The sequence below is a fragment of the Electrona antarctica genome, assembly GCF_951216825.1.
Source record: "Electrona antarctica genome assembly, chromosome: 6".
NCBI lineage: Eukaryota > Metazoa > Chordata > Actinopteri > Myctophiformes > Myctophidae > Electrona > Electrona antarctica.
The window spans coordinates 17,875,885-17,901,637 of NC_136811.1; the positions used below are offsets into that span (position 1 = coordinate 17,875,885).

At 48.5% G+C, this 25,753-nt stretch overlaps 1 protein-coding gene across 1 annotated transcript in view; it reads left to right on the forward strand.

Annotated features, from left to right (window-relative positions):
* Positions 1-25,753, forward strand: part of LOC306924350 (FH1/FH2 domain-containing protein 3-like) — a 95,194-nt gene that overhangs the window by 20,197 nt on the left and 49,244 nt on the right. Inside the window, exon 3 of the mRNA XM_079502844.1 lies at positions 25,056-25,150. Within this exon, the coding sequence (XP_079358970.1) occupies positions 25,070-25,150 (81 nt within the window). The 5' untranslated portion in view covers positions 25,056-25,069. The remainder of the gene's footprint in view (positions 1-25,055; positions 25,151-25,753) is intronic.

The following is a 25,753-nucleotide window of genomic DNA, read 5'->3' on the forward strand; positions in this document are numbered from 1 at the left end:
AGCATGCTATCGGGCAGAAACCCAATGAGTCCTACATAAAATAGCAGATCTGCTATTTTCGTTTAGGACATAAAGTATGAGGTATCCACATGATACTATGAATGAACGATAACCCACCTTTTTGAAGAATATATTGAAGAATATAACATTATAAATAAGTAAAGGGGTGAAAGACTTCGAATTATAGCATCCTGAGCACATTAACTGACACTTTAAACTGTGTCCAGTTTTTCCACTTTCTCTCATGTACCCCCTGTAGTACCTATATCTAAATAACATTCCCCCCCCAAAAAAGCAACATTTGTCATGAATTAAAAACAAATTCAATGATTTTTCCCCAGTAATTTTATGAGGTCCACGGCAAACGTCTAATTTCTCTTTTGGGTCTGGAGCTGAAACGTTTAGGACCCTCTCGCTGGTCCAACCTCAACCCTCCATAGAAGCCTACTGTATGGCCTCTTGGCTTCTAATGAGCTCCTCTGGGCACACATACGTGTACATAGTTTCCACCCTGCAGTCTCCTGCAGCCACCAACCGCTCCTATTACGCCTTTGTTTCCCAGCCTTTCACTGTGAAACATGCATATAGTATATGCTGTTGGGCAGAAACCTCTCCGTTTTCTAACTTTCTTTTTGTGTTCTCTTTCGTAAAAATGAATGCCCTATACTTAATCATACTAGTAGGGTAGTGTCACACAAACGCGTTTGTATCACTATCCTTGTGCAGACATCCACATTTTTGGACAGCAATTTAAAATGTATATATGCATTTGTATCCAGCGACACTTTAGACACTCGATCTGTTGTAGTGGTTTTATTATCATTACATAGTGTTCTCTATGAGGCAGATCTGTAGCTGCAGCCCACCCATGGTAGCATAATGTAATGTACACCCAACCCAACTCATGTTGTTGGCAGAACATACGCAACGCTCCATAATGTACATGTGTGGAGTTCATCCAATTTCTGACACGTTGAATTGTATTATCTCACATGTATATGCTGCGTGTTTAATCTTCTATGCCAGGGGTCGTGAAAGTTTTTAAGGCCAAGGACCGCTTGGATGAGAGAGAGATGAAGCAGGGAACCTTACTACATTTTGGATTCATCATTGACTGCCAGAGTTAAAACATGCCCTTGCCAGCCATTCCGGGCGTTTTCACTAACCTTTGAAAAATCATCGAATATTTTTCTTCACAAACGTCTTTGAGGTCTTGTAGAGTCAGGGACAAAATAACTGTGCCGCAGCAATAATCCATTCTATAGTTATGGGCAGTTGGATGCGGCTTGTTTTCGACCAAAGCCACCAGAAATCTGAGAAAAGTGGATTTTTTTTAATAAATCTCCTAAACCAGCCAAAAAATGTTGTGATCACTTGATTTCTGGGTGTACACTTCTTTGTTGATCCTGGGATCATTCACAGGCTGCTACAGTAAGACGTAGCAGAATGATAACTAGGGAGAACAGAGCTCTCATGATATTCAAAGACAAGTGTCAATTCCTGAACACTTTTCATCACCTCTGCATTGGTTTATTAAAACAAATAGGCAGACTTTCTCGAGACCTTGAGACAGGAACTTTGCCCTCTTCTTTAATAAATCAATGCAGAGGTGCTTTTTCCCCCTTTTGTAATTAGATTCCATCCCGTGCACCACAAAATAGACAAAACAAAGGTGTGCGCGCGTGTGTGTGTGTGTGTGTGTGTGTGTATGTGTGTGTGTGTGTGTGCGTGCGTGCGTGTGTGTGTTGCTCCCTACTCGTAACAAGTTCTCACGATTTCTCTTGATTCTCATAATTTCACACATGAATAAGGAATTACTGTAGATCTTTGGGGGATTCCTTTCCCCTGCACCACAAGATGCTGTAGACAAAACAAAGATGTGTGTGTGTGTGTGTGTGTGTGTGTGTGTGTGTGTGTGTGTGTGTGTGTGTGTGTGTGTGTGTGTGTGTGTGTGTGTGTGTGTGTGTGTGTGTGTGTGTGTGTGTGTGTGCGCGCACGCACGTGTGTGTATGTGTGCGCTTGTGCTGCCTCCTATGTAACAGGTTCTCAAGACTCATCATTTCACACATAATTGGGGTTTTGTGTGTGTGTGTGTGTGTGTGTGTGTGTGTGTGTGTGTGTGTGTGTGTGTGTGTGTGTGTGTGTGTGTGTGTGTGTGTGTGTAGAGTTCCTCTCTAGGGATGAGCCTCTCTTCCCTTTAGGAATGACTTTATGAAGTCAGCGGAAATGTAGGAAATGAACACCGCACAACACACACGCACACACAGTCACACACCCATCCACGCACGCACACACATCCACGCATGCACAGCAGTGGCGTGCACAGACATTTAGAGGGGCAGGTGCTCAAGTTAAAAAAGGGCACCTTGTGCAGCACGTGGAACCGGCCGGTTGCCTTAATCCATTTTGGGCGGGAACCCCTTTTGGTGTTAGCATTATGTTATGCTTTAGCTATTGAAAAATAGCAGATCTACAAGCTCATAGCGCGCCACCGAGTGGCGCGCTATGAGCTTGTAGGTCTGCTATTTTTGAAAAATCAAAAAAAAAGAAGAAAAAAAAAGTTTTTTTTCCTTTTTTTTTCCAAAAGGGCACATTGCCAAAAGGGCAGGGGGTGCTCTAGCACCCCCTAGTGTCTATCTGTGCACGCCACTGATGCACAGATCATAGTAACTCTGTGTGTCGTCAAGCCTTTACAACAGAACTGTCTTAGAAAGAAAGAAACCCTCAGACATCATCTCTGATACGCCTTATCCAATTATCCCTAAACTTCTTTGACACATTTTACTATCTTGAAAAACATTTTAAAATAGTTCAACTAGCCAAACTGCATCAACACATTGTGAGCATATTGATCGGCTATTTGAACCATTTTAAAGTGCAAGGCGCAAGATGTAGAGGGAACGAGGTAGGGTAGAATAGACTGTCAGGGCACCCTGCTGAACTGTATATATAGTATATTGTTTTTAGTTCATTCAGATTGTCAGATGGTTATAAACGTTAGCTATATAAAAAACATAAAGAACAAATGATTTATTAGAGCAGTAGAGTATTTTTCTTTTCTGCAACAATATACCCCAAAAAGATAGATTCATGACCGAATGATTTTGTTTACATTCTGTAACGACAACCCAAAAAAAAACGCACAGTGAGCGTGCAAGCGTCAGCTGTACAGCTGAACGTGAACGCCTGCAGTGTTTTCACTTATACGCTCAGAGTCTTGTTTCTACCGGATACTGGGGTCTGCTCTCCCAGCCCCCAGCCCCAACACCCGCCCCTCGACAGACCCCCCGACGCCCCTCAGAACCCCCCACCCCTCTCACACATCTGAACCTAATTCAACCCCACCTGCCTGACCTATATAACATTGTTGTCGAGGCAAAAACCTCTTATCTCCACATTCTAACTTTTCGTTTTTTTGGGTGAATCAACACCCTATACTTGATGACTACAGCTTCACACAAAAGCATAAAAAGTTGCAGGTCTGTGGTCCGGGTCGCCGGCGTGGTGGTCCGGGCACCCTAGGCTGCAATGCCAGCCTGACAGCGTGTTGCGGGTTCGAGTCCCAATCCCGACAACCTTTGCTGCATGTCACTCCCCCATCTCTCTCTCTCTCCCCATTTCCTGTCTGTCCTAAAGGCCCAAAAACTAATCTTAAATAAATAAATGCAGATCTCCAAGCTCGACCCGCGGCGCAAAGTGACGCGCGTTGAGCTTGTCGATCTGCTACTTTCGATGCTTTTGAATCCTGAAAAGGAAGAGTTTTGTGCATAATGAGGTTTCCACTCGACAGACGTTATATTTCCTCTCTCCTCTCCTCCACCCAAGGCAGCTTCTGTTGGCTTCAGCCAACCTGGAGAATTACAGCCAAGGTCTGGATCTTGTTTTTGCTGTAGCAATAAGAAGAACTCACATAAGAAGCCAATCGGTGGATCTTTGTTTTCCTTAATTTCTCTACCTCTTTTTTGTTTTATCGCCGTCCTCCCGGACCTGTTGCTCCACATGTGAAAAGATGCACAAACTGCAATTACGGAAGACAAATCATTTGCGGTGTCGTAACAGCACATTGCAGGCGGCTATACGGAGTCCAAATGGCTCGGCGTGTGAAGGTCTAATCCTGCACCAGCTGACTGTTTCTTGGGCCTGGACCCAGGCTCACTGTGTGCTCTCGGGTTCGGGGCCAGAACCAGAACCAGAGCAAATCCCGCCAGTATTCTCTGGAGAGCTGTAAGTGTTCACCACAGTTCATCTCTCAGTTCGTCTTTACAAGGAGGTGAGCATGTCATGCTGTTGCTATCCGCTCCGAGTCTTCCCCCAACTCGGACGGGTGGAATGGGAAAAGCACACGCCGGTTGTTCATTATTCTAACCTTGTGATTTTCAAAGTAGCTTCCAGACTTAAACCATTTTGGGCGGGAACCCCTTGTGGTGTTAGCATTATGTTCACTAGGAAAGACCAAACATCAGACATGAGTACCTTTTAGATGGTTTATTGAATAGATGTGGCGCGTGGACGTTTATGTACTCGTCGCATGGGGGAGGAGCATGGGACGTGAGGCATAAACGGCCACGGCAGGACAGGTGAGGGTGAAGCCAGCATGGTCATCGAAGGTCAGCGCCACACGCTTTCTTGCAAGAGTGCGGTGTGCGGCTTAGATGGCCAGGGGCGGGAGGGGATGCCATAGCGGGCCTGATCATCCAAGGTCACGACCCCACGCAAGCGTGAAGGGTGCGGCTTGGGTGGTCGGGGCACGCAAGACATGGGGCGCCGGCGTGACCATCCAGGGGCATCACTACTCGCGAACGTGTAGCATGCGGCTTGGATTGTCAGGTCGGGGGGGGGATGCCATTAAAGGTGCTCAGCAAGAACATCGAAGGTCTTCACCGCACGCGAGCGTGCAGTGTGCGGCTTAGATGGCGCGGGGCACGAATGGCATCGGGTGCTTGATCATCGAAGGTCAGCACCACACGCTTCCTTGCAAGAGTGCGGTGTGCGGCTTAGATGGTCAGAGCACAGGTGAGGGCGTGGGGCATGAATGACGTCGACGTGAGCACGGGACGTCGGCGACAGGGATCAGGGCGTGGGGCATGAATGACGTCGACGTGAGCACAGGACGTCGGCGACAGGGATCAGCATGAATGACGTCGACGTGAGCACAGGACGTCGGCGACGGGGATCAGCATGAATGACGTCGACGTGAGCACAGGACGTCGGCGACGGGGATCAGCATGAATGACGTCGACGTGAGCACAGGACGTCGGCGACAGGGATCAGGTTCGAGGGGGCGTGGACCCAGGTACTTTGGCTTAGGGGTCGAGGCGAGCGCCTGTGTGATTGTGTTGGAACCCCCTCTGGAACCTGCAGAGAAGGTGGGAGTAGGAGAGAAAAGGGAGGGAGGGAGGGTTACTGGAAACTGGCACACTGGCATTTTTTAAACTTGCGTTTAAATACCCCCGGTGGTAGGTGAGGGAGGAGTGGCCAGGTTGGTTGGAGGTGGGTGAGTGGTTGGCAAGGGTGGCAAGGGTGGAGTTGGCAGTGGCAGGTGGGTTGAGCTAGGTAGTCATCTGCTTGGCCAAACCTCCCGAACCTCAGTTGTTCCAACTCCATTTCACTAGGAAAGACCAAACATCAGACATGAGTACCTTTTAGATGGTTTATTGAATAGATGTGGCGCGTGGACGTTTATGTACTCGTCGCATGGGGGAGGAGCATGGGACGTGAGGCATAAACGGCCACGGCAGGACAGGTGAGGGTGAAGCCAGCATGGTCATCGAAGGTCAGCGCCACACGCTTTCTTGCAAGAGTGCGGTGTGCGGCTTAGATGGCCAGGGGCGGGAGGGGATGCCATAGCGGGCCTGATCATCCAAGGTCACGACCCCACGCAAGCGTGAAGGGTGCGGCTTGGGTGGTCGGGGCACGCAAGACATGGGGCGCCGGCGTGACCATCCAGGGGCATCACTACTCGCGAACGTGTAGCATGCGGCTTGGATTGTCAGGTCGGGGGGGGGATGCCATTAAAGGTGCTCAGCAAGAACATCGAAGGTCATCACCGCACGCGAGCGTGCAGTGTGCGGCTTAGATGGCGCGGGGCACGAATGGCATCGGGTGCTTGATCATCGAAGGTCAGCACCACACGCTTCCTTGCAAGAGTGCGGTGTGCGGCTTAGATGGTCAGAGCACAGGTGAGGGCGTGGGGCATGAATGACGTCGACGTGAGCACGGGACGTCGGCGACAGGGATCAGGGCGTGGGGCATGAATGACGTCGACGTGAGCACAGGACGTCGGCGACAGGGATCAGCATGAATGACGTCGACGTGAGCACAGGACGTCGGCGACGGGGATCAGCATGAATGACGTCGACGTGAGCACAGGACGTCGGCGACGGGGATCAGCATGAATGACGTCGACGTGAGCACAGGACGTCGGCGACAGGGATCAGGTTCGAGGGGGCGTGGACCCAGGTACTTTGGCTTAGGGGTCGAGGCGAGCGCCTGTGTGATTGTGTTGGAACCCCAAAAAGTATCTTACCCTCGGGTTACGAGACCATGGAGAGCTGGGCATTGTGCAGGTCCGGGGCGTTGGTGCGGATGTAGCCGTGGTAGGCCTGGGACGACCACCGGCCGAGGATCTGGATCACGTGGTCGGGAACTCCCTTGCTCGAAGCCGTGGACGCTGCTCCGATTCTGAAGGAGTGGCCTGAGAAGTGTTCTGGGGAGATTCCCGCTTTGGTGAGGACCAGGCGGAGGTGGGAATGGAACCAGGTGCGGGTGGCGACTGAACCACTGTTGGTTATGAAGAGGGGATCCGATGGTGTAGCGCGCAAAGCTGGTCCGTTTTGCTGTGCTTGATGGTGAAGATGAGGGAGGAAGTGCTGTGGATGGTTAGGTCGGCCAGCCTGGGATGGAGAGCTGGGTCGAACCTGGAGTTGGAGGAGGTGAACTCCGAGCATCTCAAAAACCCAAAAAGGGCTAAAAGGAACATGGCCTCGAGCGTGGCGTCGGTGTGGGGGTCTGAGTAGCCTGTGCGGAGGATGTGGATGCAGCTGGTTAGGATTTCGGCTGTGAGGGGTTGGCGTTGGGGGGGGAGTTTTGGCTCGATCCTCTGGAAGCCTTTGAGTAGGAGGGTGGTCTGAGGATGTTGTATGGATGGATGGGGAGAGCCGGTTATGAGTTTTGTGAAGAAGTTGATGCCGCACAGGTAGACTCGGATGGTTGATGACCTGGCGGTTGTGGAATGGAGGTAACTGATGTAGGAAGAGAGGGTGATGAGGTCCGAGGATGGGAAGTGGACGTGGAAGAGGGTGTGGAAGGACTGGAAGTTCTTCCAGGCTGTCCAGTAGGAGGAGAGGGTGGATGGGGCAATGCCTTGCAGGATCATGTGCCGGGAGTGGGTGAGGAGGTGGTGAAACGGGTGGTTTAGGGGAAGGTCATCTCCGAAAAGGGTGGAACCGGGGTTGGTGTCGGGTCGGCCATGATGGGGAGTGAGGAAGATCTGCCTTTGTTGATGATGTGCACTGTAGTGAGGTTGTCGGAGTGGATCAGGATGGACCTGCTGGCCCAGGCTGCTGTTGTTGCGCTGTTGCTGAGCTGAGCAACGCGGGTGCCTGTTTGTTGGTGCAGTTGATGCGGGTGTGAGCTTTGCCACAGAAGGTGCAGATATGAAGCATGCGGCATGAGGACATGTCGCAGCCGCCTTCGTTGTAGTTGTTACATACCATCTTGCTCCCTATGAACAGGAGCGGACGGCCGCGCCTGTCTCTGGCGTGGCTGGGGGAGGGAAGGGGTTTGGTGGAGGTGGTGACGCTTAAGAGGGAGGGGATGGTGGAGCTGGTTTGGAATGGAGCATGGGGGCGGGGTTCTGGGGCTATGAAGGTGCAGAGGGTGGTGGGGTGGGTGGGGCAGTTGCAAAGACTGCAAGCTTCGGAGGTTTTTCCTGCAAAAATCCGGCAGTATAGCTCCAGGTCGAGGGAGCCCCAGTACGTGCCTGTATTAAATTGCTGGAGTCTGGAGGCGGCCCTGGCAGAGAATTGTCGATGATACTCGTAAAAAAGGCTGCCTCCGAAGCGGGCGCAAAGGTCCATGCACAGGTAGAGGTGGTCATCGAGCTCTTGGCGGCGGGAAGGATAGGTGGTGCAGAGGATGTCGCGGAAAATGGAGAAGGCTAATACAAACTCGGTAGGTGTGAGGACGGAGGAAGTGGATGGGGAGAGGTCGCGGAGAGTGATGGAGACTCCTTCTACGGTGACGGATCGGTGTTGGGCGGTGCTGGCGGAGGGGCGGATGAGGGAGGAAAGGTCAGTGTCCATACCTTGGAGGATTTGGGATCGGAGGGATGAGGAGACCATGGGGGCGTTGAGGGCGATGGCTGATGGCGGGACGGGTGCTGGCGTGGCTGTAGCAAGGGAGAAGGAAGGAGGGGGGGGGGGGGTTGGGGAACACTGGGTGGGGGGGGAGAAAAGACATGTTATATTGAGGGGCACTGGGCGCTGCTGGGGGATAGCCTAGTGTGGCTGGGGGACCTCCTAGGGCCGCTGGGGGACCTCCTAGGGAAGATGGAGCCTGGAATGGGAAAGATAGGTTGTACTGGAGGAGGGGGGAGGTGGGGTGGGGGGGGTGGAGGTGGGGTGCTGCGGCCTGCTGGAAATAGGAGGGAGGGACGGGTGGGGCAGAAGGGAGAAAACCAGGTGGAATTAGTTTGGTAGTGTGTGGTGGATGGAGGGTACTGGCCGTTTGCATGGTAAATGGGGCTGAAGTGGCTGGAGCTCCTATGGTTGAGTGGTGGGAATGGAGATGGTGGGTGTCTGGGGAGAGTGAGTGTCTCTTGAATGTCACTGTGGCAGCGGAACGCTGCGTGACGTCACCGGAGCGGGACGGAGCCGCCGACTTTGTGGCGGCGCCGCCACGCGACGGCGCTGCCTGCTGCGCGACGACGCCACCACTCGGCCGAGCGGACGCCCGGGAAGCGTCTCCTGGGCTGGGTGGATGACGCGTGACGTCACGGCTGTGCGACGAAGTCGCGTTGGCTGGCGAGGCTGCTGTTGTTGCGCTGTTGCTGAGCTGAGCAACGCGGGTGGATGTGAGGAGAGTAAACAAGGCAAGCTTGTTCGCTGAGCGGGTGAAGTTGATGCCCTTGGTGATGAGGGCTCGTTGAAGGCCGACTACGGTCCAATCCGACACGAGCGTTGGTGCTGGTAGGTTGGAGCCGCGCGGAGAGGCGACAGGAAGGCTGGTAGGAGAAGCCGCTGCTGCTTGAGCCTGCTGGCCGAGGCGGCGGGATGAGGTGCGGGATGGCTTGGGCTGCTGGACCGGTACCGGGTTCTGCTGGTGCCCGTCTCCTGACGGGGAGGAACGTGGACCCTCGTGGAACTCCCGGGGTGTCCGATCCATGGACGCGGCGGAACCGGGAGGCACGATCGCAACTGACCTGAGCCTACCGCGGAGGTGCTCTGGGGTGTCGGGCACGAAGAGGAGGTCGGCGGCGACGACGGCTCGGTGAGTACCGGTGTCGGCGGCGGCGGGTTCGTTGGCGGGTATGCCGACGAATAGATCCTCGTTGTCCGAGGCGTGGATATTCAGCTGGGCTGCCATACTGAGTTGGATTGCAAGCTGAGGTGAGCTAGATAGAGAAAATATACACGTATATGTTCTCTTGGCGTTGGTGTGTGCTTTGTTTACTGGAAACTGGCACACTGGCATTTTTTAAACTTGCGTTTAAATACCCCCGGTGGTAGGTGAGGGAGGAGTGGCCAGGTTGGTTGGAGGTGGGTGAGTGGTTGGCAAGGGTGGCAAGGGTGGAGTTGGCAGTGGCAGGTGGGTTGAGCTAGGTAGTCATCTGCTTGGCCAAACCTCCCGAACCTCAGTTGTTCCAACTCCATTTATGCTTTAGCTATTGAAAAATAGCAGATCTACAAGCTCATAGCGCGCCACCGAGTGGCGCGCTACGAGCTTGTAGGTCTGACATAGAAACATAGCTTTTTCAGAAAACTGTCAGGATGTAGAAGACATTTTTAGAATCTGATCTCAGGTCAAAATGGGTTAACACAACTCTCACTCAGGGCTGGGCGATATGGAGGAAGGCCAATACAGTCGCTGTCGGGGCAGAAATCTCTTATCTCCATATTTAATTAATAGCAGATTCACAAGCTCAAAACGAGGAGCGAATCGACATGTTGAGCTTGTAGATATGATACTTTTGCTATTTTAGGATTTAAATCCTGAAACGTAACCATTTTGGACATGTGAGGTTTCCACCCGACAGAGACAACCAGAATACTTTTGTTCAAATTCCCCGATGTCGATATCTATAGCGATATATGTATGTTCTCACACAAGTATTTACACAATGAGATTATAATATTATAACAGATAATCATCAGGTAAATGCCTACATGATAACTACTGAAAGTGGGTAAAGGCAAATAACAGCTAGAATGCAATTCTAGGTGTAAACATGAATATAGACCTTTGGGCATGTTATTAGGCGATTGGCTGCTTCCATATCACAATGTTACAATATCCACAATCCAAGACGATATCTGGTAAAAGAAAAAAGTATAGCTGAGAATTTACATAATATACAAAAGAAAAGATGACTTCTGTCTTCACTTATTTCATGCACCTGGGTGTACCAAGTCTAAGTTTAGTCCCTCATTAGACGGTTAGATTTAAACCAAAATTGGTAAAACGTGGAGTTAAAAAAAATAATAATCTGGACAAGGGCCCAGGTACCCCTTGGAGGGGAGACATTTTTCCAGGTATCCGGAACTCATCCTCGCAACACTGATAAGCATGTGCTTGCAACCACATGTGTACATTTAGATGCCATTAGAACTATTTAAATTAAAGACTTTTCAATCAAAATCATTCAGACCCATTTCATAGTCATAAACAGAAACCATTGCTATTATGAATCATATGTGCCGATAGTCATTTTATTCAAATTGATTGTGTGCGACAGCACACTTTTCTTGACAGCACACTTTTCAATTATGTAGATAAACATAATTTTAAAGATACACCATTAAAACAAATTCAATCCCCCACATTAAAGACCCCACTTTGAGAATCGTGGCTCTGGAGGATTCTACTGTGCTATTGTCTGCTGGACTCTCTATGTTGGTCCACGCCTCACCTAATTCAGTCTGGGTCCTGTGCGTGCGTGCGTGCGTGCGTGCGTGCGTGCGTGCGTGCGTGCGTGCGTGCGTGCGTGCGTGCGTGCGTGCGTGCGTGCGTCTGTGTGTGTGTGTGTGTGTGTGTGTGTGTGTGTGTGTGTGTGTGTGTCTGTGTCTGTGTCTGTGTGTGTGCTCACGTTTCCCCCTGCCTGCCTGCCTTGCTCAGTTCAGGCAATTGTTTTCCAGGAGGTTTGTTTGTTTGTCTTCTGGGGATAGACAGGTTTGTTTGGGCGCAGACCCACAGTAAATGATATCACAACCCCTGGCAGGCGAGGCGTGCGCATGCAAGTGTGTTTTACTACGGGGGTCTTTGCTTGGCGTGGGTCTAGCTGGCTGTCTGGCTGGACCTGGTGATTGCAGTCGGTCGGGTTCTGGCTGACAGACTCTGTCTCTAATGGTGTGGGTGATTAGCAGCGGCCCTGCTGATTGGCCACTGAAGCGTTTGCCCCGGCGTGATGGTGTGGCACTGGAGCATGGAGCCTGAGGGCCGTCTAATTGGCCCCCGGCAATAAAGTTGTCGTTTCACTGGAGACCAACGCTGAATCAAAATGCTATTTTATTATGTTTGGGGGTGGGGGTGGGGGGGTGGGGGGGATTAAGAAACAGTGGTTGTAGTAGCGATTTGAGGACAATAGTGAAAGTGAATGTGCCAACGAGCTCACATTGTAATCATGCTCCCATAAAACTCACAGTCATGGCACTCTCTGCTGAGCCAGAGCTGAGCACACAGCAGAGAAAATGTTTTGTCTTGTTTGAGTGATGCTAACATCAAATCCCATATGTTGTTTAGCAAACATCTCAAACTCTTTCGTGTCACGGACGTCAAAGAGGAAAATTTGTTGTGTGAGGAACCTAAACTTTTTCAAACACTTTTTGTAATAGCAGATGCACAATCTCGCAGCGGACACACAGTGATTAATCCGGTTTTGTTAGATTAAATGTTGCACTATTTCTAGCGTGAACTGTTGGCAGACAGATGGTGCTCTCTTCACTTCTCCTGGGTGTACATGTAGCGAATGATAAAGCTGGACAATCTGCAGACTATGCAGATTAAGTTGCCTTCAACTGAAGGCAGTCTGGAAAGCGGCTTTGATTCCTCTGGGAACTTGGCATCAGTATTGGGTCACTATGCTAATTGCCCACTGGCTACAATCACCAACGTGAACACCGATTGCCACTGTTTCCGTTCACATTAGATAGATACCCATCTGAATTAGCCACTAATATCAAGTCAGTCAGTCAGTCAGTCAGTCAGTCAGTCTGTCTGTCTGTCTGTCTGTCTGTCTGTCTGTCTGTCTGTCAGACAGACAGACAGACAGACAGACTGTCTTTGTAGCACTTGCCCTAGCCTCGACGACCTCACAGTCATATATGCAAAGGCTGATGAAAAAGGAATTTAGATGTTAAGATGCCAGGTTGTAGTTGACTTGGCGTCCTATAGTATTTAGATAGCATGTTTAGATGCCAGGTTGTAGTTGACTTGGCGTCCTATAGTATTTAGATAGCATGTTTAGATGCCAGGTTGTAGTTGACTTGGCGTCCTATAGTATTTATAATTAAGATGTTAAGATGCCAGGTTGTAGTTGACTTGGCGTCCTATAGTATTTATAATTAAGATGCCAGGTTGTAGTTGACTTGGCGTCCTATAGTATTTATAATTAAGATGCCAGGTTGTAGTTGACTTGGCGTCCTATAGTATTTATAATTAAGATGCCAGGTTGTAGTTGACTTGGCGTCCTATAGTATTTATAATTAAGATGCCAGGTTGTAGTTGACTTGGCGTCCTATAGTATTTATAATTAAGATGCCAGGTTGTAGTTGACTTGGCGTCCTATAGTATTTATAATTAAGATGCCAGGTTGTAGTTGACTTGGCGTCCTATAGTATTTATAATTAAGATGCCAGGTTGTAGTTGACTTGGCGTCCTATAGTATTTATAATTAAGATGCCAGGTTGTAGTTGACTTGGCGTCCTATAGTATTTATAATTTCAATGTAGAGATTATTGTTAGACTGAAGATAGGTTCTACTTCTTGGTTTACTTATGATCCTATAGATGACTATTTCTTTGGATTTGCTGTTTTACCTTGTGTTGTGTCGCTCTGGATTAAGAGCGTCTGCTAAACGCCTAAATTGTAAATTGTAAATCGGAGGGGTGAACCAGTTTCCGAGGCTCATGCGCTCCCAGCCAGGTTCTCAGCACATTGTAACCATGCTGAGCGGAGCTCCGTCTTAATGCAGAGCAGGACGTAGTTCAAGGCTGGAGCTGTAAGTGCTGTTGTAACAGCCTGGATGGAGATCTGGCCTCAGCCCCGGCCCCCGTCCATCCTAGCTGCTCAAATAAATGCTGCGTGCTGACAGACACATTCAAAAAGCTTGGCTGACCCACTTTCTTTGGTCAACTCTTACAAAATGTATATTGTCTCTGTCGGCGTGGAAACCTCATATGTCAACCTCAAAACGGTTACTCACTTTCAGGATTCGAAGCGCTAAACGCATACGTTTGTGTGACGCTGTGGTGTGATTTAGTGGGGCGATGATTTAACCCATTTTGGGCGGGAACCCCTTTTGGTGTTTTAAACATTATGTTATAATTTAGCTATTGAAAAATAGCAGATCTACAAGCTCATAGCGCGCCACCGAGTGGCGCGCTACGAGCTTGTAGGTCTGCTATTTTCGAAAAATCGTGAAAATATTTATTTCAGAAAACTGGAGGATTTAGAAGATTGTTTAAAATTTTGAGGTCAGGCCTAAATGGGTTAAGAAAATATGGAGATGAGAGGTTTCTACCCTACAGCAACGATATGGAACCAAGAAGGCGAGTGCATGGCGGGTGGGGGTTGAGGGTGGGTGGAGTGGACACGCGTCTTTGAAGGCGGGGTGGGATTGGAGTGCTGAGCCTGGCCTGCATCTTGCAGCGATAAGGTGGATTTTATTTGGCAGCCGCACACGAGTCATCCGGCTCACATGTTAACGGCGGGCCGCCACCCACCCAGGAAGCTCTGGGAGCCGAGCGGTGGTTCGCACCTCGCCGGTGGTCAGAGAGCCGAGCGGGTCCTTCCTGCGCATTCCAGGGGTGTTGGGAGATAATTGCTGCGGTTTCAGCAGAGGGAAGGAGAGAGGGAGGGGCTGAAACACTTCCAGCCACTGGTGGAGGAAGAAGGACACTCCGATTTATGGACTTTAAGTCAAAGTAGCTAATACCACAATGTATCAATATTGCTGCTGCCTCTGAGGTTTTTGTGTTGTTGTTTTTTGTGGGCGTAAATGAACGCCCTACTTGATCATACTAGGCTACAGCATCACACAAAAGCATCAATAGTAGCAGATCCACAAGCTTCACCCCGTGTTTTGATCTTGTAGATCTGCTAGTTTTGCTCTATTAATCCTGAAAAGCAATCCTTTTTGCTTTTTGGACATATGAGGTTTCCAGTCGACGGAGACGAAAGTAGAAAGTAGAAAGAGTGAACCATTTCAGAATATCCAAGTACAGTTCTCCAGCAAGTGTGCTTCTAGTTATATAAGAAAATAGCTAGTGTACAAGCTCACAATCCATCGCATCGCGACACATTGTGAGCTTGTAGATCTGCTATTTACAAAATATTGTTAGACATTTATAATCCTTTTGTACATTTACTCAAGTACTACATTTTGAATTCCGGACTTGTATACTTGTAACAGAGTATATTTCTACATTGCATTATTGATACTTTTACTGAAGCGAATCATGTGAGTATATATTTTCCACCACTGCTCTCCTCATCCTCTTGGTCTGGCCGTGGTACCTATAGCTGGTCCAGCTCCATACCATCCTCTTGGTCTGGCCGTGGTACCTATAGCTGGGTCCAGCTCCATACCATCCTCTTGGTCTGGCCGTGGTACCTATAGCTGGTCCAGCTCCATACCATCCTCTTGGTCTGGCCGTGGTACCTATAGCTGGTCCAGCTCCATACCATCCTCTTGGTCTGGCCGTGGTACCTATAGCTGGGTCCAGCTCCATACCATCCTCTTGGTCTGGCCGTGGTACCTATAGCTGGGTCCAGCTCCATACCATCCTCTTGGTCTGGCCGTGGTACCTATAGCTGGGTCCAGCTCCATACCATCCTCTTGGTCTGGCCGTGGTACCTATAGCTGGGTCCAGCTCCATACCATCCTCTTGGTCTGGCCGTGGTACCTATAGCTGGGTCCAGTTCCATACCATCCTCTTGGTCTGGCCGTGGTACCTATAGCTGGGTCCAGCTCCATACCATCCTCTTGGTCTGGCCGTGGTACCTATAGCTGGGTCCAGCTCCATACCATCCTCTTGGTCTGGCCGTGGTACCTATAGCTGGGTCCAGTTCCATACCATCATCTTGGTCTGGCCGTGGTACCTATAGCTGGGTCCAGCTCCATACCATCCTCTTGGTCTGGCCGTGGTACCTATAGCTGGGTCCAGCTCCATACCATCCTCTTGGTCTGGCCGTGGTACCTATAGCTGGGTCCAGCTCCATACCATCCAAGTGGGCACGCACACACAGTGCTGGCTCTCAAGGCAGCGCAGTGTGTATTGAAAGAAATGGAGTGTGAGAGTGGAGAACAGATGCCAGGCTGCTCGCTCGCTGAATACTTCCAAGTTCTCTTTTCTTTTTTCTTTCTTTTTTTCTCCTTTCTCTTCTTTTTGAGCCCTAGCTGGCTCTTTCTTCTCCGGCTATCCATTCCCATAATGGATTACATTTAAATTCTAATCACTAGCTGTTGCTTTGAAGGCCGTTGCTTGTGAGAGCTCGGCACGGCCACTATAGCGCCTTTCCCTTTCTACTAGACACACATGCAATGGCACTGAGCAAGTGTTGTTGTCGTTGTTCTCTGTGTGAGGTAGTGTAGAGCTCTGGTCGTGATTACTTGAATGAAGGCCTGCGTTTCTTGGCGAAACGTCGTCGGGGGTTTGGAAGAGGAGAGTTTCCCCTCACGCTGCACGCAGCTATCGCTCAGCCCTCGCATGTCTCACTGTCTGTCTGTCCCCAACGTATTGACACATCTGCATGTCTGTCTGTCTGTCTGTCTGTCCGCCTGCCTGCCTGCCTGCCTGCCTGCCTGCCTGCCTGCCTGCCTGTCTGCCTGTCTGTCTGTCTGTCTGTCTGTCTGTCTCTCCCCGACCTATTGACACATCCACATGAATTGGAACGCGTTGATCCTCGACACTTGCCAAATAACCTCAAGTTTTATGGTATGTGCGATATAGGAAACAACGGCCATCTCACTCATACTGGAAGAAAGTCTGCTTCACTTTAAAGCAGTGGTTATCAATGTGGGACCCCCAGAGAGGTCAATGTGGCCCCGGGGACCCCAGAGAGGTCAATGTGGGGCCCGGGGACCCCAGAGAGGTCCTTGAGCAAGGTTCCCCAACAAAATGACGACAAAATGACAATAAATAGGCCTATAAATAAACAATGTCACATTCACTTACACACAGAAACTGCACAGATCAGAGATTGGGGACTTGGCTTGACAAAACGTGAGATTGTATTTGATTGTATTTGACTTTGATCCATGTGTTTGGCTGAGACACGTTGTGACAGATCTTCTCTCATGGAGGTTCCTGGCGCAAAATCCTTTTCAAGTGAGGTCCAAATACATGTCAGTTTGGGGGTCCTTGATTTGAAGAACGTTTGAGAACAACTACTTTAGAGCACTGTTTCCCAAACAGTGGGTCGGGGCACATTTTATTTATATTTTGTGTTTATTACATTTTGATAATAATCAAAAAACATTCCAAAAAAGCAAATCTTTCATGAATTCAAAACAAATTCTATTTATTTTTTTCATTAAGAAATAAAGGAAGAATTGAAGAAATTCCATTATTTGAAAACAAAACATTTAAGAAGTAATGACAGCCAATCTACAAGCTATTTTACAAGCTATACAAGCTTGCTTTGTTACTAGTTGTGAAAATAGCAAATCTACAAGCACACAACGTGTCGCTTCATGCCGTATTGTGGGCTTGTAGATCTGCTATTTTCACTAGTTTGGGTCCCGGGCAAACATCTACTCTCTCGAGCTAAAACGATTTGAAACCACAGCTTTTGGAGGACCAGATTCAAAGGTCTTTATTCGGTTCCCGACACCGATGAAGGTTTCTCCTTAAATGAAGAATGGATCTAGCGTTTGGTCTGGTTGGTCCAGATGTTTCCCAGACAGAATGGGCGCGCTCTGCTTCGGTCCGCCTACCGTCCAGTCGGAGATTTTCTGGCAATACTCTTTTTTTCCTGATTCTCTCCTGAGATTATGTCCATTTGTCATGCCCTGTCGGAGGCATGCCTTCACAGATTAAATCATTGCAGTTAAAGGTAGCTTTTCTACATACTGTAGCGCAGTGCTTTTTGAAGTTGATGCGATGAGGCCGGTCGAGAACGCAACCTCTCCACTTCTGTTTCGTGGCTAATTTATTCGCAGTGGTGTGGAAATAAGTTCCATTTGGAGCCGTTTCGCACGAAAAAAATGAAAAGCAGTGATTTGCTGAAAGAGTGATTAGATGTTTCCTAAAACTATTTTTGACCAGACTCTGAAGGGTGTAGTTTCCTTGCGATGAAAGGCAGTTTTAGTATAGTTACCCTATCCCTTTACTTCACTCCTCTTTCCACTGGGAACGGTAGCTTTGTGGTCAAATGGTACTTAATGCAAGTCTTACAATTCGGTATGAATGGCTCCTAGTGACGCCATATGCTGACAGTTATAATGAATCCAATAGAATGGAGGATTTGCTCAGCATTCTACCTTATAATTATTTGACTATCCTGCATTTTGTATATCACGATGACGTGCTTAAATGCGTCTGGTGCATTTCTGGGCAGGGTGTGCCAAGGCTGCTGACCTTGTAGCAGTGTCCCGTGGTTATATAACTTATTGTAAACTATCACGTTTTTCCCGACATGATTTATTATACGTCCAATTCTCAGTAGATTTCAGTATCTGGGAGGGAAGATAAATCTCTAAAATCTCTAAATCTCTAAAATGATCAACTCATCGTTGCTTCCACTTTACACATCGTCTCTGTCGGGTGGAAACCTCACAGCATGTCCAAAAACACTTACTTTTCAGGATTCAAATTCCAAAACAGCAAAAGTAGCAGATCTACAAGCTCAAAGTGTCTCACTTCGATATGCGTTTCGACCTTGTAGATCTGCTACTTTTCATGTGTTTGTGTGATGCTGTAGTATATGATCAAGTAGGGGGTTAATTTACGGAAAAAAAACTCAAAAAAGTTAGAATAGATGCTCTAAAGGCCTATTCATAATCCAGTTTTAGGTGATAAGGTGACCACCGAAAACTACAACACATCTCGGTTTTTACTAACCGCCGAAAAGGTGAGTAAATTATCCCTTAAAACTGGAGAATGTAGTCCCTTTCTAGTTGATATGGTAGACTACTATAGGCAGCCCCACCAGGTCTTTCTAGTTGATATGGTAGACTACTATAGGCAGCCCCACCAGGTCTTTCTAGTTGATATGGTAGACTACTATAGGCAGCTCCGCCAGGTCTTTCTAGTTGATATGGTAGACTACTATAGGCAGCCCCGCCAGGTCTTTCTAGTTGATATGGTAGACTACTATAGGCAGCCCCACCAGGTCTTTCTAGTTGATATGGTAGACTACTATAGGCAGCCCCACCAGGTCATTCTAGTTGATATGGTAGACTACTATAGGCAGCCCCGCCAGGTCTTTCTAGTTGATATGGTAGACTACTATAGGCAGCCCCACCAGGTCTTTGTAGTTGATATGGTAGACTAGTAAGACTACTATAGGCAGCCCCGCCAGGTCTTTCTAGTTGATATGGTAGACTACTATAGGCAGCCCCGCCAGGTCTTTCTAGTTGATATGGTAGACTACTATAGGCAGCCCCGCCAGGTCTTTCTAGTTGATATGGTAGACTACTATAGGCAGCCCCGCCAGGTCTTTCTAGTTGATATGGTAGACTACTATAGGCAGCCCCACCAGGTCTTTCTAGTTGATATGGTAGACTACTATAGGCAGCCCCACCAGGTCTTTGTAGTTGATATGGTAGACTATAGGCAGCCCCGCCAGGTCTTTGTAGTTGATATGGTAGACTACTATAGGCAGCCCCACCAGGTCTTTCTAGTTGATATGGTAGACTACTATAGCCAGGTCGGAGGCCTGCGCTCTGAGGAGCACACCTTTCCATGTTGTTGACATTGTCATGCACCATGTGACATTTCATCAGGGCTCTGGTTGATGTTCTGCAGCGATGACCTTTCAGGGCCTCATGAGGGCCACCCATCTGACCTTTCAGGGCCTCATGAGGGCCACCCATCTGACCTTTCAGGGCCTCATGAGGGCCACCCATCTGACCTTTCAGGGCCTCATGAGGGCCACCCATCTGACCTTTCAGGGCCTCATGAGGGCCACCCATCTGACCTTTAAGAAGTGCTGGAAAAACCACTCACATGTTTTACTCTGTTACAAGTATAAAAGTGCAAAAGTGTTGGTATACTCAAAGTATACCAAAAGTAAAAGCAGAATGTCCCATTTCACAAGTTGAAAATATATCAAAACTCTTTTGAAAATAGCCGATCTACAAGCTCACAATGCATCGCATCGTGACGCATTGTGAGCTTATAGATCGGCTATTTTCAAATGGCCCATGCATCTACGTATCTGTTCTCACTCCCTTGTTTTCAGTGGACATTCCAAGAAGAACCTCTGCGTAGCAGCGGGTCAGAAATGACACACAGGTGCGTCTGGCTGATAAAACATTAAAAAGAACGTGCACTTTGAGATGACAACATGACGGGTCAGCCATCGTCCACCCCACTCGAAAAGAAGCGCCACAGACACTGAAGTCCGTCAGTCAATTGACAAATCTTTGTCAAGGCCATGAAGCGGACATGCAGCCATGTCAACTGATTCACAGCGTTGCACGCGTCCAAGTGGGATATGATCATTATTATCAAAGACACAAGCTTAATAAGCTAGACCCTTCAGTTTGTAGAAAAAGATTGTAAATAAGTTTGAGACCCTTCGGTTGTACGGTTGTAGCAAAAGCTTGTAAATATCTAAGGCCCACAGAAGAAAACCCTTTCTGTATGTTTATCTTAAAAGTAAAAGCGCTGAAACTTTCTTTCTTTTCCTGTCTACTCCCGCCTGTCGTGATTGACTGACAGTGTGACTTGAGTTCTTGTTGTCCTATAGTCTTGTCTTCTTTGTCTTGTCCTATGTGTTTTTCTATTGTCTCCTTCTTCTCCTCTTTCTGTTGAGGACATGCCTGTTTCAAGCATGTCATTATAGGCGAAGGGGGGTTAGTGCCTTGAGACTTGAGGCTTGCCCTCTTGGTGTTGTGCTTCTGGGCACAATAAGGTTCAAAAACCACTCGTGCTATTTTAACCTGCTTTAAACTCGGCAGTTTAAACGGTTCGGGGAAGTCAACGTAATGGGCTTATATGGCGTAACCGCTTGCGACACTTGTTTGTGCTGACAAACGCACGACATGGTGTGTGTGTGTGTGCACGACATGGTGTGTGTGTGTGTGTGTGTGTGTGTGTGTGTGTGTGTGTGTGTGTGTGTGTGTGTGTGTGTGTGTGTGTGTGTGTGTGTGTGTGTGTGTGTGTGTGGGTCTGTCGCATTGGTGTCACGCTTCGTGGTCCAGCTGTGCAGCCATGTCGCACATCTGTCAGCGGTGGAGTCATACAAGGGTTGGGGAGAGAGAGAAGAGAGAGAGAGAGACAGAGAGACAGAGAGAGAGAGAGACAGAGAGACATAGACAGAGAATGAGTGAAACTCGGGCCTCCTCAGACTGGGGGAGGTTAATCATGTTTTGATAAACAGCGTTGTGATGTGGTCTGCTTTGATACGCCGGCCCGTGAGTGTGTTTGTGTGTGTGTGTGTGTGTGTGTGTATGTGTGTGTGTGTGTGTGTGTGTGTGTGTGTGTGTGCGCGCGTGCGTGTGCGTGTGTGTGTGCGCGTGCGTGCGTAGGCGGCCCGGCCCGCGCAGCAGGGGAGGTGCGGGCGGCGCTCCAGCAGCATTCGCTGCAGGAGAGGAATGGAAGGGCCTGGAATGCACTGAGAGGGACTCTGACATGTTGGGAGTAATTAACCCTGATTGATAAAAGATGAGCTGCCACCACCGGAGCTGGGCCTCGCTGGCCCGGCCCGCCACACACACACACACACACACACACACACACACACACACACACACACACACACACACACACACACACACACACACACACACACACGCACACGCACAGACACGACACACATGCACAATCATGCACGCACACAGCTGCACCTGGGAATTTTGGCTTACACACGGCATTATTCACAATTTTCATACCCGTACAGCAGCAGAGGAGTAGAGGGGAAGAAATGGATAACAGAAGCTGCACTAACTCCCAACAACCCTCTACCCCCCACCCCCCCCCCCCCCCCCCCCCACCCCCGGCCGTTGTAATTTCACTTAATCGGTCCAAGGTTCGACTTCCCGCGCCGTGAGTCCGACAGGACGCGCTCACACGCAAACGCGCGCGCGCACGTGCATACACATACGCTGAGAGGAGATGGGACGTGTTTCATGTATGTAAACAGTCAAACGCACATCAGATGAAAGCGCTGAAGCGTTTAGCTCGGTCACTTCCTGGTTCCACTTCCAGCGTGTCAATTGAACTCTCTGCATGTCGACGGGCTGCGGGTTTGATGTAAAGAAAAAAACTACTAACACATCTGCATCATCGATATGGATGATTGTTGTCTTGACTTGGAAACAAAGTTAAAGTTAAAGAGCCGTCCGTCCGGCCAGCGCTCTGTCTGAATCAACATAATGGCTTCTGACCTCATTACCTTTCCCCCTGGCTGCCAGATATCAACTGGATACCAGTTTGCCAAAAGGAAAGAATGTCGTTTTATTACTTTCCCCAAAGAAAAAAAAATCGTTCTCTTGGGTTATCCCCAAACCCTCCCCTCCCCCCCAAAAAACACCATGACATCTGTCAACAGTCCGGCGGACCGCCGAAAACGAGCTCAACCTTTTTTTCCCGACGTGTCTGTACTCTGTGGATGTACAGTATATCGCGGGGCAGTTACAGGAGGGTTCATGCAGAGTTTTCCGTGGCGGGGGTGTGGTGTGCCCCCGTGGCGTGAAAGCGCAATACTCCCTGTGCCGCGGCGCGACGGCCACAGAGATGCTGTTAACGACTGACAGACCGCTTCACTCTGCGCCCGCAAAGAAAAGAAAAACCCCTCTTTAACCCATTGAGACCTGGAACGCATCCATGTCACGTTAGCGTTTAACCACATTAACCATTAACCCATTTTGGGGCGGGAACCCGTTTTGGTGTTTTAAACATTGTTATAATTTAGCTATTGAAAAATAGCAGATCTACAAGCTCATAGCGCGCCACCGAGTGGCGCGCTATGAACTTGTAGGTCTGCTATTTTTGAAAAATCGTTAAAATGTGCCTCAAATCTTTCCGAAAATTGTCATGATTTAGAAAACTTTTTTTTTTAAATTTCGACGTCAGGCCTGAATGGGTTAACCCATTTAGGTCTTTTTAAAATGTATTTTTTTCTGAAAAACCTCATGTTTCTATATCAGTGGTTCTCAATATTTCATGTCAAGGACCCCAAACATTACATGTAACAGGCCACTGACCCCCATCTGAAAATAGTTCCAGGAACCCCCCCAGAAGCAAAGATTTGAGTTAAAAACGTTCGCTCTGAAAGAATATATTCAAACATTTGGGCCACATTTTCACGATTTTTAAAAAATAGCAGAGCTACATGCTCTGAGCTATGAGCTTGTAGATCTGCTATTTTTCAATAGCTAAAGTATAATATAATGCTTGAAACACCCAAAGGGGTTCCCGCCCAGAATGGGTTAAAGGGAGCTTTTGTCCTGCCTTCGGTCCCCTGTTGGCCGGGGGCGGTGCGGGACGGTCCCCCCCCTCCGCAACGGAAGCCCCTGTGTGTTTTTTAGTGCCGTCCCATGGAGATCCCTGGACTCTTTTTATGGCCTTATTTATGTATCCTGTTACACATGTATGGTCGTCATGTCAGAGCTTGAGGTTTTTTTTTTTAGGGCGGGGGGGGGGGTTTCATCGTCATCGACCAGGGTTGAGTCCCATGCCTAACGTTTTAAGACCTATAGTAGTCTCATGTAGCCAAGCCATCAAAGATCTCTGTCTACTGACATGTCTGGGGAAATGTAAATTCAATGAATAGGCCTATTGCACACCGCAGAAAACCAGTAGTAACTAAACCTACTGTACACCCAGAGGTCGCCCCATAACACACAGAAAACCAGTAGTAACTAAACCTACTGTACACCCAGAGGTCGCCCCATAACACACAGAAAACCAGTAGTAACTAAACCTACTGTACACCCAGAGGTCCCCCCAAAACACACAGAAAACCAGTAGTAACTAAACCTACTGTACACCCAGAGGTCGCCCCATAACACACAGAAAACCAGTAGTAACTAAACCTACTGTACACCCAGAGGTCCCCCCAAAACACACAGAAAACCAGTAGTAACTAAACCTACTGTACACCCAGAGGTCCCCCCAAAACACACAGAAAACCAGTAGTAACTAAACCTACTGTACACCCAGAGGTCCCCCCATAACACACAGAAAACCAGTAGTAACTAAACCTACTGTACACCCAGAGGTCCCCCCAAAACACACAGAAAACCAGTAGTAACTAAACCTACTGTACACCCAGAGGTCGCCCCATAACACACTCGAGTCGCAACCCCCTTTTTCTGGTGGACTGCTTGCGGTCTTCTATTTGTTTTACTGAGGTTAAGGTTAGGAATACGTTTAGGGTTATAGGCATAGTCTTTCTGAGTTTCAGTTTAGGAATAAGGTTAGATTTAAACATATAGCTTTACTGAGGTTACGTTTAGGAATGCCTGATTTGACCTGGGGCGCAAGCGTGCTTTGGGGTATGCGTGCGTGCGTGCGTGCGTGCGTGCGTACGTGCGTGCGTGCGTGCGTGCGTGCGTGCGTGCGTGCGTGCGTGGCACATGTACAGCAGCCCTTGCAGCATGTTGAATGCCGTTGCTGTCTCCATACCATATTTTAACTTTTGTGTTTTTTTTCGGTAAGTTAACGCCCTGCTTGATCGTACTGCAGCGTCACACAACGGCACCAAAAGCAGCAGATCCACAAGAGCTTGTAGATCTGCTTTTTATTTACTTTTGAATTTGAATCCCCAAAAGTAACAGTTTTTAGACATGATGAGGTTTCCAGCCGACATAGACGACGTGCTTGGTTGAATGCCTTACAGTGGTGTGTTTGGTTGAATGCCTTACAGTAGACCAGGTTGAATGCCTTACAGTGGTCCAGGTTGAATGCCTTACAGTGGTGTGTTTGGTTGAATGCCTTACAGTAGACCAGGTTGAATGCCTTACAGTGGTCCAGGTTGAATGCCTTACAGTGGTGTGTTTGGTTGAATGCCTTACAGTAGACCAGGTTGAATGCCTTACAGTGGTCCAGGTTGAATGCCTTACAGTAGACCAGGCACCTGAACGCACTGAGGTTTACCATGCTGTTGATTGTTGGTTGTTTTCCCACCACAGCATTAGACCTACATGTCAAAGCAGCAGATCATAATCTGATCAGATCTGATCTGATCAGAGAATACACGACTCTCGTTTACTGTGTCTGTTCTCTGAGGCGTTGACACAGCCAAGGCTGGGTGAAGATTGATGTGGTGATGACGAGGCATCCGCTGAACTGCAACGGCAGATGTGTGTTAAACCAATCTCTCTCTCTCTCTCTCTCTCTCTCTCTCTCTCTCTCTCTCTCGCTCTCTCTCTCTCTCTCTCTCTCTCTCTCTCTCTCTCTCTCTCTCTCTCTCTCTCTCTCTCTCTCTCTCTCTCTCTCTGTGTGCAGCTCTTGGACAGATCATGCTGTACGTGGATGGGATGAACGGTCTCATATCCCACAATGAGACGGTGCAGTGGCTCTACAGCCTGGTGGGATCCAAGGTACATACCAACACTCACAACCACAGAATCTATTTCTGTGTGTGCTCTTATTTTTGGGTCAGTAATGTCTTCACAGTGTCTAATTCACAGTAGTCGGCCAGCTGACCGACTCCAAACCAGGCTCATACCTCACATAGTTTCAGCATCAAGGCAGCCAGCCAGCTCCTCTGCTTTGAAAAGCCCTTCTCACAGCTCACCTAAGCCCCCTAGTGGCCGAAAAAACGGTTTCTTCTTTTTTTTCTTGCTGCATCATGACAGCAGCAGCAACAAGACAAGATGATGTTACAATTTACAAAAGCGTCAAAACTCTACATTTGTAACTCTTTGATGTGTGCAAATGTAACCAAAATGTAAAGGCTCCATTTGGTTACTGTTGCTCACTGGTTTTTCTTTACAGTGCATTTAACTCATTTTGGGCGGGAACCCCTTCTGGTGTTAGCATTATGTTATAATATAGCTATTGAAAAATAGCAGATCTACAAGCTCATAGCGCGCCACCGAGTGGCGCGCTACGAGCTTGTAGGTCTGCTATTTTTGAAGAATCGAAGAACGACTGACATAGAAACATAGCTTTTTCAGAAAACTGTCAGGATGTAGAAGACA